The following is a 15643-nucleotide window of genomic DNA, read 5'->3' as shown; positions in this document are numbered from 1 at the left end:
TTTAAATTAAATACGCTTGGAATGACTTTAATGTCACGTTTACTGACACGCATGATCGCGGTTGCGTGTTCTACTAGCTACAATTCTTTACCGATCATTTTATGTAAATTACACGTTATATATTATAAATTGTCAATAAACATATAAAATTCATCATACTTGTTATGGGCTTTTAACATTGCTTGAAGTAAATTTACAATGACTTAAATAAGGTATTATTATTATTATGCTTGCCCCTCTCCCTTCATCATTTAACACTATGTGTGACGTATGATTTATTTTTGTCATTTATCCGTTGTTTTTATCAACTGTTTTGCAATCTTTTCTTTTGAAAAAGAAAAATAAATAAGCTTCTTCAACTGAAACTCAATATTAAAATTCAATAATTATCACTCGAATCGTTTCTTCAATTAAAAATAGCTTCGGATCTAACAAAAAATCTAATATGGACTTTGATGCTGCTGTTCAAATAAAAATAATATTCAAAGCAAATTTACAATAATTTAAATAAAATTTCATTACATTTTTATTTTAAATTTTTGTCAAACTATCTAATACTGTATAAGATGTACTACTTGCTTTATTATACTAAAATATCTTTACGATTTACTCGATTACTTTGCAATTTCTGAAGAAAAGAAGTAAATAAACTTCTTTGTCTGAAACTTGTTTGTTCAGAAAAAAAAATAGCTTGAGATCTAATAAAGATTCTGTTATGGTTCTTTTAATACCGTTGTAACATTCAAAGTAGATTTACAACGATTTAAATCAAATGTTATTATATTTATTTTTAACAATTGCTATATAATAGTATGTGGAACATATTATTTTATTTTATTAAAAATACTTTTGCAATTATTTATTTGCGATTATTATTTGCTTTATCCGATTGTTTTTTTATAATCTTCTCTTTATCTGATTGCTATTTTGCAATCTTCTCTTCCGTAAAAGACAAATAAATAAGCTTCTTGGCCTAAAGCTTATTTTGTTAAAATTCATCAAGTACTTGAGGCATTTGTTAAGAAAAAAAAAATAACTTGAATCTAACAAAGAACCGCAAACTACAGACATTTGTCAATTCCTTTATCTGATCAATATCTTATCTGCTAGGAGTATTCACCTGCTACAGATTATAATTGAATTACGGGACTGGTAATAACAAAATTGGTATAATAATAAGCAATGAAGCTTAAAAGAGGGAATACCTATCATTTTATCAAGTGTAAAATATTGCCATAGCGTTCCAGGAAATTGTTATTCAGGCGTTATACTAATAATGATAGCGGCCGCGAGCCATGAACCGGGAAAGCCGTTACAAGTATTCGCACAAGTAACGTACTGAAACGCTCTTTAACCATTGAATAAATTTTACTTGAATTTACAAGAATTAGACATACCCTTTCAAAACGTGATTGATAAAATAATTGATAACGCTTAATTTCTCGAGGTCCAATTTCTAATAACAAACTTTAATCAAATAACTTTCTACAGAAATTTAATTAATTCTGTTAGCTAAATTTATTGACATAAAATGAAATACATTATGCAAAACAAAATGCATTATGTATCTATAAATGTTATATGTATCTTTTTTCATTATGTAACAATATTTCAGCAGAACCCGTTGCGGCACAGGTGTTCTCGTCCTCCGATGAAAGTTTAGACGAAAAGAACGACGCGGAAATTTTTCGCGCTGTCGTCGAGTCAATGAGACAATGGATGCTGCACAAAAGGGTTAATCACAGAGGAAAAAGAGAGGTGTCCAAGGTTTGCTATGAGGACATCGGGTGTTTCGAGGATACTGGACCCTTCAGTTATTTGGAGATGCTACCGTCACCGCCAAAAGACGTCGGAACTAGGTAAAAAATACGAGAGATATCTGATAGCATGTACAAAAAACGTCCTAGTTGATACCAACTAAAAGTGACATAACATCAATGTTATATTTTCGCACTCAATGACGTAACTGTTATGTAACATCAAGTATTATTGTATAGCCTTGGCCGAAAGTATTAAGCATCTGTACTTTTTTATTTACCTAGAGTTTTATTTACTCACTTATTAGTTACCGGCATTATACATAAGTTTAAAGTTATTTCTTCAAATCAAAGATAATTCACAAGTCAAATGTCGCAAATGTCGCAATTCACAATGCAAATGTCGCAAGTCAAATTTTAATTAAAACATTAAATAATAATTAATAAAATGCATAATACTTTTGATCAAGATTGTATTACATTTTATTTAGTGTGAAATTACAACATAGACGTTATGTTACTTTTAATTGGTAATCGACTAGGGTGGTGTAAACTCTGTTACGGAAAATATCTGATATTGTATTACGTGATAATGTGTGCGTGAGATCATATAATTGCGATATAAAATATTTTCATTTAAAAAAATTAGGTAATCGGCATTTTCTTTCGCCAGGTTCATCGTATATGGAAGTAGAAAGGCAAGATCGATCCCTATGGAAGTGCCCGCCGATAATATAAATGATAACGTCCGTCGTGCCATAGATCCTAATCTTCCAACCAAAGTGATCGTGCATGGATTTGGAAGCGATTGCAACCATTTATGGGTTTACGATATGCGATCCGCGTTAATGAGCATCCACGATTGCAATATAGGTACTTATGTAACAAAATTTACGTAACTATTTTAATGGCTCGTGTCCAACCGATCTTAAGAACAAAAACCTGGCCTACATATCTTAATGCGTACAAGAATTTGTAGAAGTTTAATGATAAACGTTGCCTCTATATTTTTTCTAACAAAAATATATTATTTTATAAAGTCTATTAAATATTACAATTATTTGTCAAATTAATTTCCTTTAATAATAAAATGCAATAGTGAGACTTATATAATAATAAATTTATATGTATAATTATGCTTCGTTGAATGTTAACTGCATAATTACACACTTCTAGTTTGCGTGGATTGGGGACCTGGTAGCGCTGTACCCAATTATGTAAGGGCAGCGGCCAATACACGATTAGTTGGCCGACAATTGGCAAAATTAATTCGTAGTTTAAACGTGCCGCTGGAAAAGGTACATTTGATAGGATTTAGTCTGGGAGCCCACGTAGCTGGATTTGCCGGTGCTGAGCTCGGAAATGTCTCCAGAATTACCGGTAAGTCAAACATTTTACACGTGATTACTGCGATCTTATCGTATAAAATTTTACGTAAAATCGAGTTTTACATAACTCGACAGATATTTAAATAACAACTCTTTCGGTGAAACCATAATGTATGCAAATCGAGTCTTCAGGTAGGGGAGATCGAGGTAGATTGTTACAGTTTTTGGATGATAACTTTAGAAAAAGAAATGAATGTAAGATTTTGAAATATAATTATAATACATCTATATACCTTAGATATTAAAAAATATATTATGTTGATTACATTATCGTACATATTGGCAAAATACTTTCGACAAGTTTCAAATGAAAAAAAACATTATATATATTTCAAGGCCAATTATATATTTTAATCTTAATCAACTTCGAATTTTAATTGATATTTATAGGTTCAGTGCACTTTAAATTAATACGTCTTTAATATTAACATAATTGAATTATTTTCTTTTATTTCAAAGATCAAAATTTGAGTAATAAGATTATGTAACTTAAAATTATGTAAGATTGTAAACAATTTTTCACAAGTTAGTTAAAAAAAATTAGGGTCCACTAGATTTGCGAATACCGATTAGGTTTGAACTTTTTATCTAACAAATATATTTTTTAAAAGCGATATATTTTTTAATTGCGCATTTATATCGTGATGTGATTTTCAATTTATTCTATGTGTCACATTTGCAACAGCATCATCTCTCCTACGATACTCCTACATTAACTCAGGTCATTGCATTCATTTGTATTTGCATTGACTTGAATCGTCAACAATAGTTTCCGTGTAAATTTCTTGTGTGCAAGACATCTCGATGCTCGCAATCTGACCAATCGAGCACAATCTCTGGCGTATAATCGATTATTAGAGAGTAACTGTAACAAGGTCCCGCTCTCAACAATCATTTCGATGTATTTAAATGCTCGTTGCATTCTATGCCTCTTACCTCGACACGCGCTGATGCCTTTTGATCGAATACCAACACGGTGAATTATCGATCGTGAGTTTTTTTCACTAATTGTAAGTAGGTACCATACGTATACTTGGGTTTCTCCGAGTTTTTTTTTCCGGGATTTCGACAAAATGGGACGAGCATTTTCTCAAATTTTAAATTATTACACTAGGAAAAATGTTTTATTTTATAAATTAAAATTTTGCTGTATAACTATAAAAATTTAATTAAAATATATCGAACAGTAATTGTTATATACCGAATAAAACTATCTTATGTTTAAATAAACTGTTCAGTTTATATAAACAAATTTTTTTTGTTATTTACAAAGCAGAAAAATGTATTTCATGGAACTAAATTTTTTTCTTATATGTGTAAATAAGAAAATTGGCTATTAAAAAAAGTGCCTCAAATAAAAATGTATTAAATTTTTTTCCTAGTGCAGAGCAAATGATATCCTTCCGCTGATTATACGTTTCACGCTATTTCGACGTTATTTTACATAAGTAGAATTAAGAAACAGTTCTTTTTGTAATTTGCACCTAATTCGTTGTTCACGAGTATTTCATCAACTTCGAATTGTGTTTTTATTCATTCATATCTTTTAACGTGATCTCCCTTAATATTTTTATAAAATTTTAATAAAGAGAAATTTATTTTTCAAACTTGAGAAGTAATTTATATATCCTTTCATCGCCGTTTCACGCTTTTTACTTATTTCATGTAAAATGCTTTTTTTTTGCAATTTTTATCCCGATTCTATACATTCATCATCGCGAATGTAAATGAATAGCCCATTACGCGCGACGCGTAAAGTAAAAGCATTATCTATAATAACTCGCGCACCTGTAGGAACAACCGGTTGATATTTTTACGGTAAGCGTATTTATTATATTACTTTAATAGTTATTTAATAATTTAATAATTTAGCATCCGAATGCTTATCCATAATGCTGACTGCATCTCTATTGGAAACTGAAATGAAATTTCTCTTAAAATGTGATAGCAATCTTCGCGAAAATGATTGCAGAGACGCCAAAGACCGTTACTTAGTAAAACTTTCTAAATCAATAATAGTTCTCTAGTATAGTTTTATATTTTTATGATCATTATTTTAAGCATTAATAATGAAAAATCATCCTTTCGTAGATGAAGATTATGGAATACACACATTCTGTTTTCGTATGCCAATAGGATTGGATCCTGCAGGGCCACTTTTCGAGTCGCATGATCCGAGGGTTCGTTTAGATGCAACGGATGCAAATTTCGTCGATGTTATTCACAGCAACGGTGAACAGCTCATCTTGGGTGGACTCGGCTCATGGCAGCCTATGGGCGACGTGGATTATTATCCGAACGGTGGAAAAATGCAAAGCGGATGCTCGAATATTTTTGTTGGTGCCGTTTCTGACATTATTTGGTGTAAGTTCACCTTAGATATATCTATACAACAATATCCAAAGCTGACACATCGGAATCTGTCACACAGGACAGTTTTGCTGAACTATCTATAAAATTTTAGCTAGATACAGATCTGAAAAGAGTTTTATTAGATCTAAATAATTATTTAGCAATTTTAAGCATGATAAGCAATGCTGTAAAATATTTTATCATTCTTACATTTTTGCAGTTTTTTGAGCTTTCTTCATAATTATTTTCATGTGGTCCAACAAAATTATTTTATATCTGTATCTAATTAAATTCTTTTACTTCAGCAAAGCCATCCTTTCTGTGCATTTAATTTTTTTTTTTAATTTTTTTATTCGAGTTATAATTATGTTAACATGACATCACTCGTAAAAAAAGCAAAACAAATATGTTATTATTTTAATAACAATAATTCAAATTTGTAGCACAACTGTGTAACATAAAAATATAATTGAGTGGATTAAATAGATTCAACATCAGCTTCGGAAGTTAAAGTATAAGGTGATGAATCTCTATATTATATAACAATATAATCGTTACAGCGAGTGCGGTCGAGGGCAGATCGTTGTGCAACCATCGTCGGGCGTACAAGTTCTTCACCGACTCCGTAAGTCCGAAATGCCGATTTCCAGCGTTTCCCTGTGAACAAGGGTATGATGGCTTATTGAAGGGTGATTGTTTCCCCTGCGGCATGGACAGTACGGATCGACCCTGCGGCGACATGGGTTATTACAGCAACGAATCACCTGCCAGGGGTCAGCTTTACTTAGTGACGAGAGACGAGGAGCCTTTTTGCGCTCATCAATACCAGATCAAGGTCTATAATAGTCGCAGTGAGAGATCCACCAAGACCTATGGCAAGCTTCAGGTAAGCATCCGAGACGAAATCTTTCAGCGAGTAGCAAATAGCAATGAGGATTCCATATAAAGATTATGCGTTTCGCGGATTTCCTTCGTGTCCAGATCCATTCTTGGAATGCCAATGTTTCGTGAACCTTGCAGTCCACTTCATCAGAGCGAGGAGCAGCCTGATACTGAGCTGTTCCTCCGAGTCGTTTCTTTTTATAGGATTCCACCTTTTTAGAGGATTCCACTTCTCTGTTGTACGAAAAGAACGAAATTTTTAAGATACTTCAGCAAAATTGTTCTTTTTGTATGTAAATTTGTCATATATTCATATAATTTACTGTTAATACAATACTTACAATTAGAAATTAGAAATTATTTCTGTTCTATTTTCAAGTAAATAAAAAATATAGAAATTAGAAATTATTTCTGGTTTACTTTTGCTGTAAACAGCTTTCACGAATTTTTTCAGATGGTTTCTTCGTGTTAGATTGAAAATAAAAGTGAAAGTTCTAAAATCTTTTTCGTGGCAGGTGTCTCAGTATGGATTTTTTTCAGATTACACTTGTGGGAAAAAATTCTTACAATGACACGTTTGCGATGACTCGCAAGGATGAAGAACTTTTGGTAGGAGCTATTCTTCAAAAAATCGTCGTACCGCATCCTGCGGTCACTCATCTCGAAGCGATCGAAGTAAGTGTATTGATTATATTGATGTATTAATTATATTTCCATGTGGAGAGTTAAATTTCGACACAAGTAGTAATTTATATCTTTACTAAAAATTACTTGTGTTTTATTTTTTGCTGTAATTACATGAACACAGACTCTTAATTAATATTTTTAAAAAAAAATACTATAAAATTCTACTTTAACATTAGTATAATTAATTGTTAATTTACATTTGAGATGTCAGATATCTTATCGAAATAATCCCTTAATCTTGCGTTCTTATGCCAGTTCCTACCAATGTTTAATTTTAATTTAATTCTTCAACTAGTTCTTCATTTTTATCTAATTCTCTCTCTAATTGAATTCGAAAAAGATGAAGAATAAGTTGATAGAAATGTACATTGGTAGAAACAGGCATTAATAAAATCAGAATAAAGAATTAAAAACATCAAAACCAGCAATTGATTCTACATTGTTATATACAATGAATTACGTAATTATTTTTATGTTATGTTAACAGATCAAATACACGGCGTATAGCGGTTGGATATCGTCCGGATTGGTGTCATGGACCATCGACAAGGTGGCAATAATCGATAGTTTCGGCAAGATTCTGTCGATTTGTAAAAAGGGCTTGATTCTAGAATCCGGTCGATCAGTTTACCTACCCCTTTATCCCGGCGAATGCAACATACCTTTGGACACTGACAACTCCACTGTATCTTCCTCGGTACCAATACTCGAACATGTAGAGATGGAGAACAGACAGGGTGGCATAGGACCCTTCACGAAGGAGCAAAACTACGACACAAAGGATCCTCCGGGATACTCCGTGGAGATCCTGCCGACAGAGAGAACGTCACAGAGGCGAAATCTCGGTCCGTTCACGAAGGAGCAGAATCGACGCATCTCCGAAATCGAAACGGTGACAACCTTCGAGGATGCAGAGAAGCGGCGCAACGTCGCGAATCCGTGGATCGTCCTGGACATATCCGGTGACGGCGACTCGAACTCGCTGGAAAACGCAGAATCGGAGCAAGGACGGAGCTTCTCTGGCGCCACGAACCTGATCTACCATGCCTCGACAGTGTCGGAGCGTGTTGCTGAGACCACCGTGACCACTGTCGCGACTACCACGGAGTACTTGTCGGAGATCAGAGAACCGGTATTGCGTCCGAGTAAGAAAGACGCCGGTCGATCGCTCAAGCTGCCCGAGATCACGGAACCGATCCTGCGTCCACGCGCTACCAGGCACAACACGCGGAACGAGGTGGTATCACACGAGAAGCAACACGACGAGATACAGGAGACGTCGTCGACCTCCACGAGAGCGTTCACCGTGCAGTTTCTACCTGAGCGATTGGCTGGTATCCTAGCGCAAGCGGAACGATATGCCCGACAAACTCTGTTGCCTCTGATCTCGCAGTACACACCAAGCTTTGTGACCGGTATACGGCACGAAGAGCCAAAGTATTTCCCTCTTTTGAGTGATATAGTGCGTCCAAGAAGCGTCAATAATACTGCAGAGAGTAGGACGACTAGTCGACCATGGAATGGGGATCAAATCCTACGGGTAGAAATCGGCCAGCGCAAGTCCGAGAAATTGTTCAACTTCGACGATAAACGTTATGAGGAATCGATCTCGAGTGCTCAAACAGAGAAAAACAAGAACGAGCATACTGTATCGAGAGCTGAGGAATCGCCGATGATAGTCGAGGCTGTGTATCCGGAGAAGACAGTCAGCACGAATTCCACCAGTCTCGAGACGAAAGCAGCGAGCAAGGATAGTGATTGGCAGCCAATTGGTGAATCGATTGGTGAATCGACTTTGAAGAATTCTCTGTCGCGAAGGGATTCAAACGTTTCGCGATCGCTGGACTGGTCGCTCGATCACAGTCATGACTGGACCTCGCAAAAGGCTAACGTAAACGTAGAAACTGAAGTCAAGCCTGACAACGACTGGGTTCCGATCACGATCAAAAGCGACGTTATTTCAACGACCGTGCGAATTGCGACGTCGAGTGAAGAAACAGTGGCGACGACGATCCCGACGATGGAGATCGATACCGTTGAAAATTCGCAAAAATCTGCCGAAGCTAGCATCCTGGACGAAGCAACAAAGGAAGCCACGATCGAGAAGGTCGCAAACACGTACGAGAGGAAATTCATACCTCTAATTGACTTCGAGGAGACGACCAGCGACCTGCCCTCGTTGACTGACATTGATGATGTTTCGAGTTCTACGACAGTTGCCACGCATATCCAGAAGATTCCGCGATACAAGACAACAAAAAGTGCCAGAACAATACATCCCACGATGATGTTCCCATACGCTTACGAGCGAAAAAATGATCCCAGAACGAGATATATACCGCTGATCCCAGAAGAGGATATGGGCAGAGCCTATCCGATGCTCGAAAGGGATCGTTAATATTACGTATACTAAAGAATGATTTAAAAATAAGACTCAAAAGTTTTTTTTTAATTAAAATATTCGAAAAATGTAAGATCATATCTTCTAAAACACCTTATTTGACATTATCTTAAGATTGGAAAACAAACTTTACATTTCTTCGGTAAAATTCGGAATTTATTTCTATAAAATCATCTCCTTGTTTATATATATTGTAAAAACATCAAAAACTCAGAAACTTATGGGATTACCGGCATCATGTTAGTGAACGAAAGATAAGTAACTTAGGACTGTTTTAATCAGATAAGAGTGTTTCCATGGTTCGGATTTTTAAAAATCTAAGAAAAATTATCTGTTTCGGGAACAAAATCGTGAATTCTTAATATTGCTTGATTCAAATTATTAAAAAATTATAACTTGTACTACAAGAATAGTTTTTTATCGACAACTTTATTTTTAAGTCGGAAAATTTGATTTATAATAAATCTTTTTCAAAGTAAATTTTGAAATGAAATTTTGTTGCGAAGGGTACAACTAACAGTCTGTGATGAGAAATAATGCGATTTAAAATCAGTGTTCAAACTTTTCTTATCGCTTGCTTCAAAATTAAACGATCTATTTCTTATGTAATGATGATATTAGATATAAAATAAAAAGATAAGTGTAATTTTTGGTAAAATGAAATATCGTTTATAATAGTTGTCGTGTATGTTGTCTTATTGACAAACAAGTGCTTTTTCTTAATGAGTTCATAAAAATAATTGTATTAAAACTGTAGAAAAAATCGCTAATTTTTCCTTTGGTCATTAGCATTGTTAAGACTTAATGACTTTAGAAAAAATCTTTAATAACTTTCCTTTTTTTCATAAAAATTGAGAGCCCTTAACTTTATTACCTTTGTATATATATATAGGAATTTTTTACATAGCTATATATATATATATATACACAACACACATATATATAGCTCCGCCTTTTACTATTAATCATAATTATTATTATCATCCGTCATCGCTGCCATTAATTTTTTCTTTTCCACGCTTATTTATGCCCAATTTATGAGTAGTGATCACTGATCACGAGAAAATCGGGTGTTCACAGCGCTCGCTATATATATATATATATATATATATATATATATATATATATATATATATATTATATAAAATTTTTACATTGTATATATCTCGATGACCAACGCGGAGAGCTACAAGGAAACCCGACATATCACGCGTATCCTCTTCGTAGTGTAATAATATAAAGAACTAGAAGATACAGGACTACAACAGCAGTCGTAGATTCTAGATAACAGTTGAAAAGTATGGAAGAGACGACGTTTGCGTAGATTTATATATAGATATATAATCTTTAATATAACTGTTTTTACTTAAAATAAATAACCCATATCTTTCTTTTTTAAAAATGCGCCTCTCGGTCCACTAACTCCGCTTTCATATTCTCTCTCTCTCTCTCTCTCACTCTCTTTCTTTCCCTTCTCATTCACGCACTCACATTCGCAACATGTATCCCGTAAACTCCATCACACCGTAAACCACGCATTTATTGCCCTTTATCAATCAGGTTGAACCTCAGGATATGCCCATATTCCTGATATGTCCGCATGCTTAAGAACTAACTCGTTCGCAGTCCTTCCCTCGCTTCGATTATTCAGGTACCGATTGACGCATCGAGGAGAAAAAAAAGGCCCCGATTCGACGAGCGAAAATTAAAAGGAAAAAAAAAGAAAAAAAAAGAAACGCAAAGAAAAGACACACAGCGCGCATCCTATTGTACACGAGGAAGAAGAGACTGCGAATATCGTTGACGCGATTTCGAGCATCTCTATTTACAATGCGACCTATTACATAACAAACGCACAGTCTTATGGAGTAAACCCGTGAGCGAACTTCGACAAGTAAAAAGGTATCGTCACATTAGTCTATCACTCTACGATTGTAGATTTGGTTCGACTCGCTGTCTGAGCGACAAAACGATTCACGTTATATATGTGAAAGTCGTAGCTACCTACATAGATATCGTTTTTGGACGTGTACACTTTCTTTCTATAACGCATACGCATACATACATGTACGCATGCACACCGATGCGATAGGCACCACCATTCACTCTGTCTCGCACGTTCTCAGTCTCACTCTCTTTTCCATTGTATATAAATATACCGACGTTCAAAAACAAAAAGAGAAGACCATCGGGCGTAAGCAGGACGCCCGATTTCATCTCGCGCTCATTTCACGCTCGCTATTTCAACTTTAAATACTACAAGTTTAGCGCTACAACGTACAAAAGATAAGGCCGCCACATTAATACACTGACTAGATCAGTTTCATATATTCTCTTTTCAAAGTGAAGAAACTCTCTCGGCTATACGCGCAACACGTCAACAAGAATATCCAGGACACGGTGTACCTCTGCCAACAAAAAAATATATATGTATATATGCATTACCGTAACATCCGGCACTTTGTATCCCGAGCTATTAACACGCCATGATACGCGAAACTGCGAATCGCTGAAAAAGCACATACTAACGTCGATGAACTTCGCGCAGCATCGACATCAGTACGTCAAAGACAAAATAAGAATTTCGCAAACGCGACGTAGGCCTCTGTAGATGTGGAACTTAAGGATTCTCTCTTGACCTCTCACTGCAGCATGCTAAATAATGATATAAGGAAAAGAATTATTAGGAAATAAATTTTTTTCTTTATATATATCGCATAAGTTTCTATACTATTGTCACTCAATAGAATAAATTTCAATAAAATAAATGTTTTCTTATTTGATAAATAACTACATATTGCAACAAGATCTGCATTTATCAAACTTTATGACGGTTAATTTAAATTAATTAATAGCTATTATTTTATTTAATTAAAAAAAAATTTTTTAATTTTAATAAATATAAATAGTTGTATATAAATAAAATTTATTTTAATATAAACAGGAAAAAAAATGACTGCAGTAACAGGCCAGCGAATCCTTAGGTACAAAAATAAAAATTAAAAAAATTGATAGGATTGTTAATAACACATTAGAAAAAAAATACAACACAATCCGATAAAGTTAATCATATCAATCGAAAAATTAAGAATGGCGAGATAAGAACCTTTAGCCTGGCAATCCGCCTATTCAACTTAAATAAAAAAAGTCATTCGCCCTTATTTGTCGTCGATCTGTATAGCTACCCTTACAATGATCGGTAATACCCATGGTTCGTGTGCATAAGGACGGAGATGGCTACTAGGAACTGCGAGGCACTGCAAAATATGTCAATCGCGGGGCAATAATCGATTAGCGCTATCTTCGGCGCTAATCTGAAAACGCAGTTTTTTGACAAAATTCGCTATTGCTTCGTTCTCCCCTTCCTACTTCTTTATCTTTTTCGAACGGCGCATCGTTGTAGCCAAGTTACATGAAATGCGACTCGTGTTGCGTATAAAAGATCCTGTGTTGATGGCTCCGTCAAATTTCAGTCGTTATAGTTCAATAATGTATGTATGTATGTAGATTATCAAAAAACATCACAGTCAGGTTACTAGGTTTTTAGAGAAGTGTCTGTAAGCATGCGTCGCATGCGTGTTATCAGCTATCCTGTCTACAAATTACGAATGACGCGCCGATACTGTATAATCGCCCTTTTCATCCGCCCCAAATCTTTTATGCGCAAGAAGACCGATTGCTACTATCATTAAGACAACATACATTCTTCACTTTTCAACTATATGTAAGAAACACGCTAATTATCATGTAATGTCCCAGAATTTTCACCGTCACCGGCATATGATAACAAGCCTCTAACTCTCTTCGGGACCTGTATCGCGTTTCATTATACACGGTTCTTTTTACGCGGGCGCTGCTTGTCAAAAGGAAATAATAAGAAATTGCCAAGAGCCTCAGGCGTAATATCACTTTTTGTCGAATAACGCAAGTTTACTGCGCACGGCACCTTCGCACACGACTAGCCGTTGCGCGGCCGAGATGCTGCTGATGGGCACGGGCCCTTCTAGACTAGCCCGTAGTAGAGTCAGGCGACTAGGACCAGCAGTGTCGCCGTGATCACCGAGTCTACCCGCTTGCTTCCTCTCAAAGTATTCGACAATTTTCGAGATTGTTTTGCTTGACGAGCCAATGCCATTCAATCGATCCTCCCAGCAGGAATCGCCACCGCCTAAGCTGGCAATATCTTCAGAGGAGTCTGTGTAGATCGAACTGGTTCGATGGTCATCCAGCAGGAATAGACTGCTTGCTGCCGAGCTGCTGAGAGTCGACGTGTGCCGTCGATTTGGCGGCTCTGGACTCAGGTCTTCACCGACGCAACTCCAGAAACCTGATTCGCAGCTGCCACGTCTTCGCGGCTCCCAACCATCTCGAAAGAGCGGATGGGTGAACAAACTTGCGACGCCCACCTTGGTAGCGACCTAAAAACACACGTGTGGTACATGTGTTAGTGAACATGATAAAAACATATATCTTCAAACACAATAATCAGAACTTTAAACATGTATGAAATATGAATATGTATGTTTCTGAACAGCATACATACTGAACATTTGATATAATCATGCTTTACTCTTAAGAAGTAATCATGATTGTATGAGACATTATCATTGCATGTCATTGTAAAGAGAGAAATATTGTTAGCTGCCGTTTTTATATAAATTCAAGATTAAAACTAATGGAAGAGTCTCTATTCCATACTTAATCATTTATGCTGAATCTTTGTGCATCTACCTTTCTCTCCCATTTCTTTCTGGCAGTAGGACTGCTCGGTTCGGAATTTGGCTTTTTTCTGTCCAGAATCTTAGCAATACTATCGTTTTGCGCCGGCTTGAACTTGCTGCACGTGCTGTCGGTGATGTTGGGTCGCACGTCCTCCGAAGAGGGCAGCTCTAAACAGCTGGAGAACAGATCGCCGAGGATCTTCTTAACGCCGCCCAATGCATGAAATGGATTCGCCGTCATCGGCCTGTAATGCGGATCTCGACGGCTGGCGAGTTCAGCTACTCGCCTGGCAGAATGACATCTTGCCTTATCCGATGGCGTCGCGTTATCGCAACCTCTCGCGTCCGCCGATTGGCTTCTGAGTTTTGCGGTACGCCGCTTCGTCGTGCGTCCTTCTCGTGCAATCTCATCCATGCTGGACATCAGCGTTGGATCAACGGTTGACTGTCGTTTACCGATGTTATTTTTCAGTTCCTCTTCACAGGCTGCTATCATAGTTTCCAAGCTAGTCGTAATTTCCGGAAAGGTTGGCCTGGACTTAGGTTCGTACTGCAAATAAACGATAGCACCATTTACAATTCAGATTCATAAATTAAACAAATTTAATCAATAAAAAAATTAAATATTTAATAAATATTCGCATCAAATATTTCCCATTGTGAATACATGCGTGCGTACATCGTACTTCAATCTGGTAACAGCTATACCAATTTCCATGGCCATTCGCACCGAATCCGCGCATTGCATGCCTTTACAGTTAGATATCATCATACTCACCGTGCAGCAATTGAAGGCGAGTTGGAGGAAAGCAGGCGGCGGATCGGCGGCCGCGCAGATCTCCGCCACGGCTAGGTAATCGAGGCCAAAGTTATCTGAGCGTGGCAGAACGTCCGGATCCGCGGGCACCCGGCCGATCAGCTCGCACACGACGATGCCGAAGGAGAATACGTCGGACCTGTGGTCATACCATTGACCTTTGAGGCACTCGGGCGACATCCAGTAAGGACTGCCGACCGTGCTGAGTCGATAGCCTGTGCTGGGATCGGGTATCTTTGCAGCCAGTCCGAAATCGCCCACCACTGCGGTCATCTCGTTATTGCACTCGTCCTTCTTGATCAGCACATTCTTCGACGTGAGATCGCGGTGAAAGATGCCGCGGCTATGTAGATAGGCCATACCACGAGCCACGTCTCTCGCTAGATTCATCCGGACGAGATGCGGTAACGGCGTGTGCCGCGACATGATCAGCTGCTCCAGGCTGCCGCCGTTAATGTATTCTGTCAACGCATGCAGCTGACCCTCGTGCACGCACACTCCCATGAACCTGAAAAGAAGACAAGATTGATCAGTACGTTTGAGAAAATTTTTAATTTATTCTAACAATAACGAAAATTATAAACAGAATTTCTTACTGAAATTTTTGTTACAAAAAAAATACTTCAGTATTATTGTTT

General features: G+C 36.6%; 2 protein-coding genes across 3 annotated transcripts in view; one reads left to right on the top strand and one right to left on the bottom strand.

The window, feature by feature from the left end:
• LOC105147404 (uncharacterized) overlaps positions 1-9947 on the top strand; it is a 30400-nt gene extending 20453 nt beyond the window's left edge. Inside the window, exons 2-8 of one of the 2 annotated variants that reach the window (XM_011058387.2) lie at positions 1616-1859; positions 2431-2630; positions 2934-3137; positions 5282-5509; positions 6058-6383; positions 6920-7054; positions 7554-9947. In XM_011058387.2, coding sequence (XP_011056689.1) covers positions 1616-1859; positions 2431-2630; positions 2934-3137; positions 5282-5509; positions 6058-6383; positions 6920-7054; positions 7554-9464 — 3248 coding nt within the window. In that variant the 3' untranslated portion in view covers positions 9465-9947. The remainder of the gene's footprint in view (positions 1-1615; positions 1860-2430; positions 2631-2933; positions 3138-5281; positions 5510-6057; positions 6384-6919; positions 7055-7553) is intronic. The other variant, XM_087413804.1, reaches the window with a different exon arrangement.
• A 351-nt stretch (positions 9948-10298) lies between these two features.
• Positions 10299-15643, bottom strand: part of cdi (serine/threonine kinase) — a 45461-nt gene continuing 40116 nt past the window's right edge. The window contains exons 4-6 of the mRNA XM_087413809.1: positions 14967-15513; positions 14199-14738; positions 10299-13885 (exon numbers count right to left, since the gene is read on the bottom strand). Of these exons, the coding sequence (XP_087269935.1) occupies positions 13373-13885; positions 14199-14738; positions 14967-15513 (1600 nt within the window). The 3' untranslated portion in view covers positions 10299-13372. The remainder of the gene's footprint in view (positions 13886-14198; positions 14739-14966; positions 15514-15643) is intronic.

The sequence above is a fragment of the Acromyrmex echinatior genome, chromosome 1 (assembly GCF_024713525.1).
Source record: "Acromyrmex echinatior isolate Ae372 chromosome 1, ASM2471352v2, whole genome shotgun sequence".
Taxonomy (NCBI): Eukaryota; Metazoa; Arthropoda; class Insecta; order Hymenoptera; family Formicidae; genus Acromyrmex; species Acromyrmex echinatior.
The sequence above is the reverse complement of the archived record's forward strand: the minus strand, read 5'-3'. Positions and strand labels throughout refer to the sequence as shown.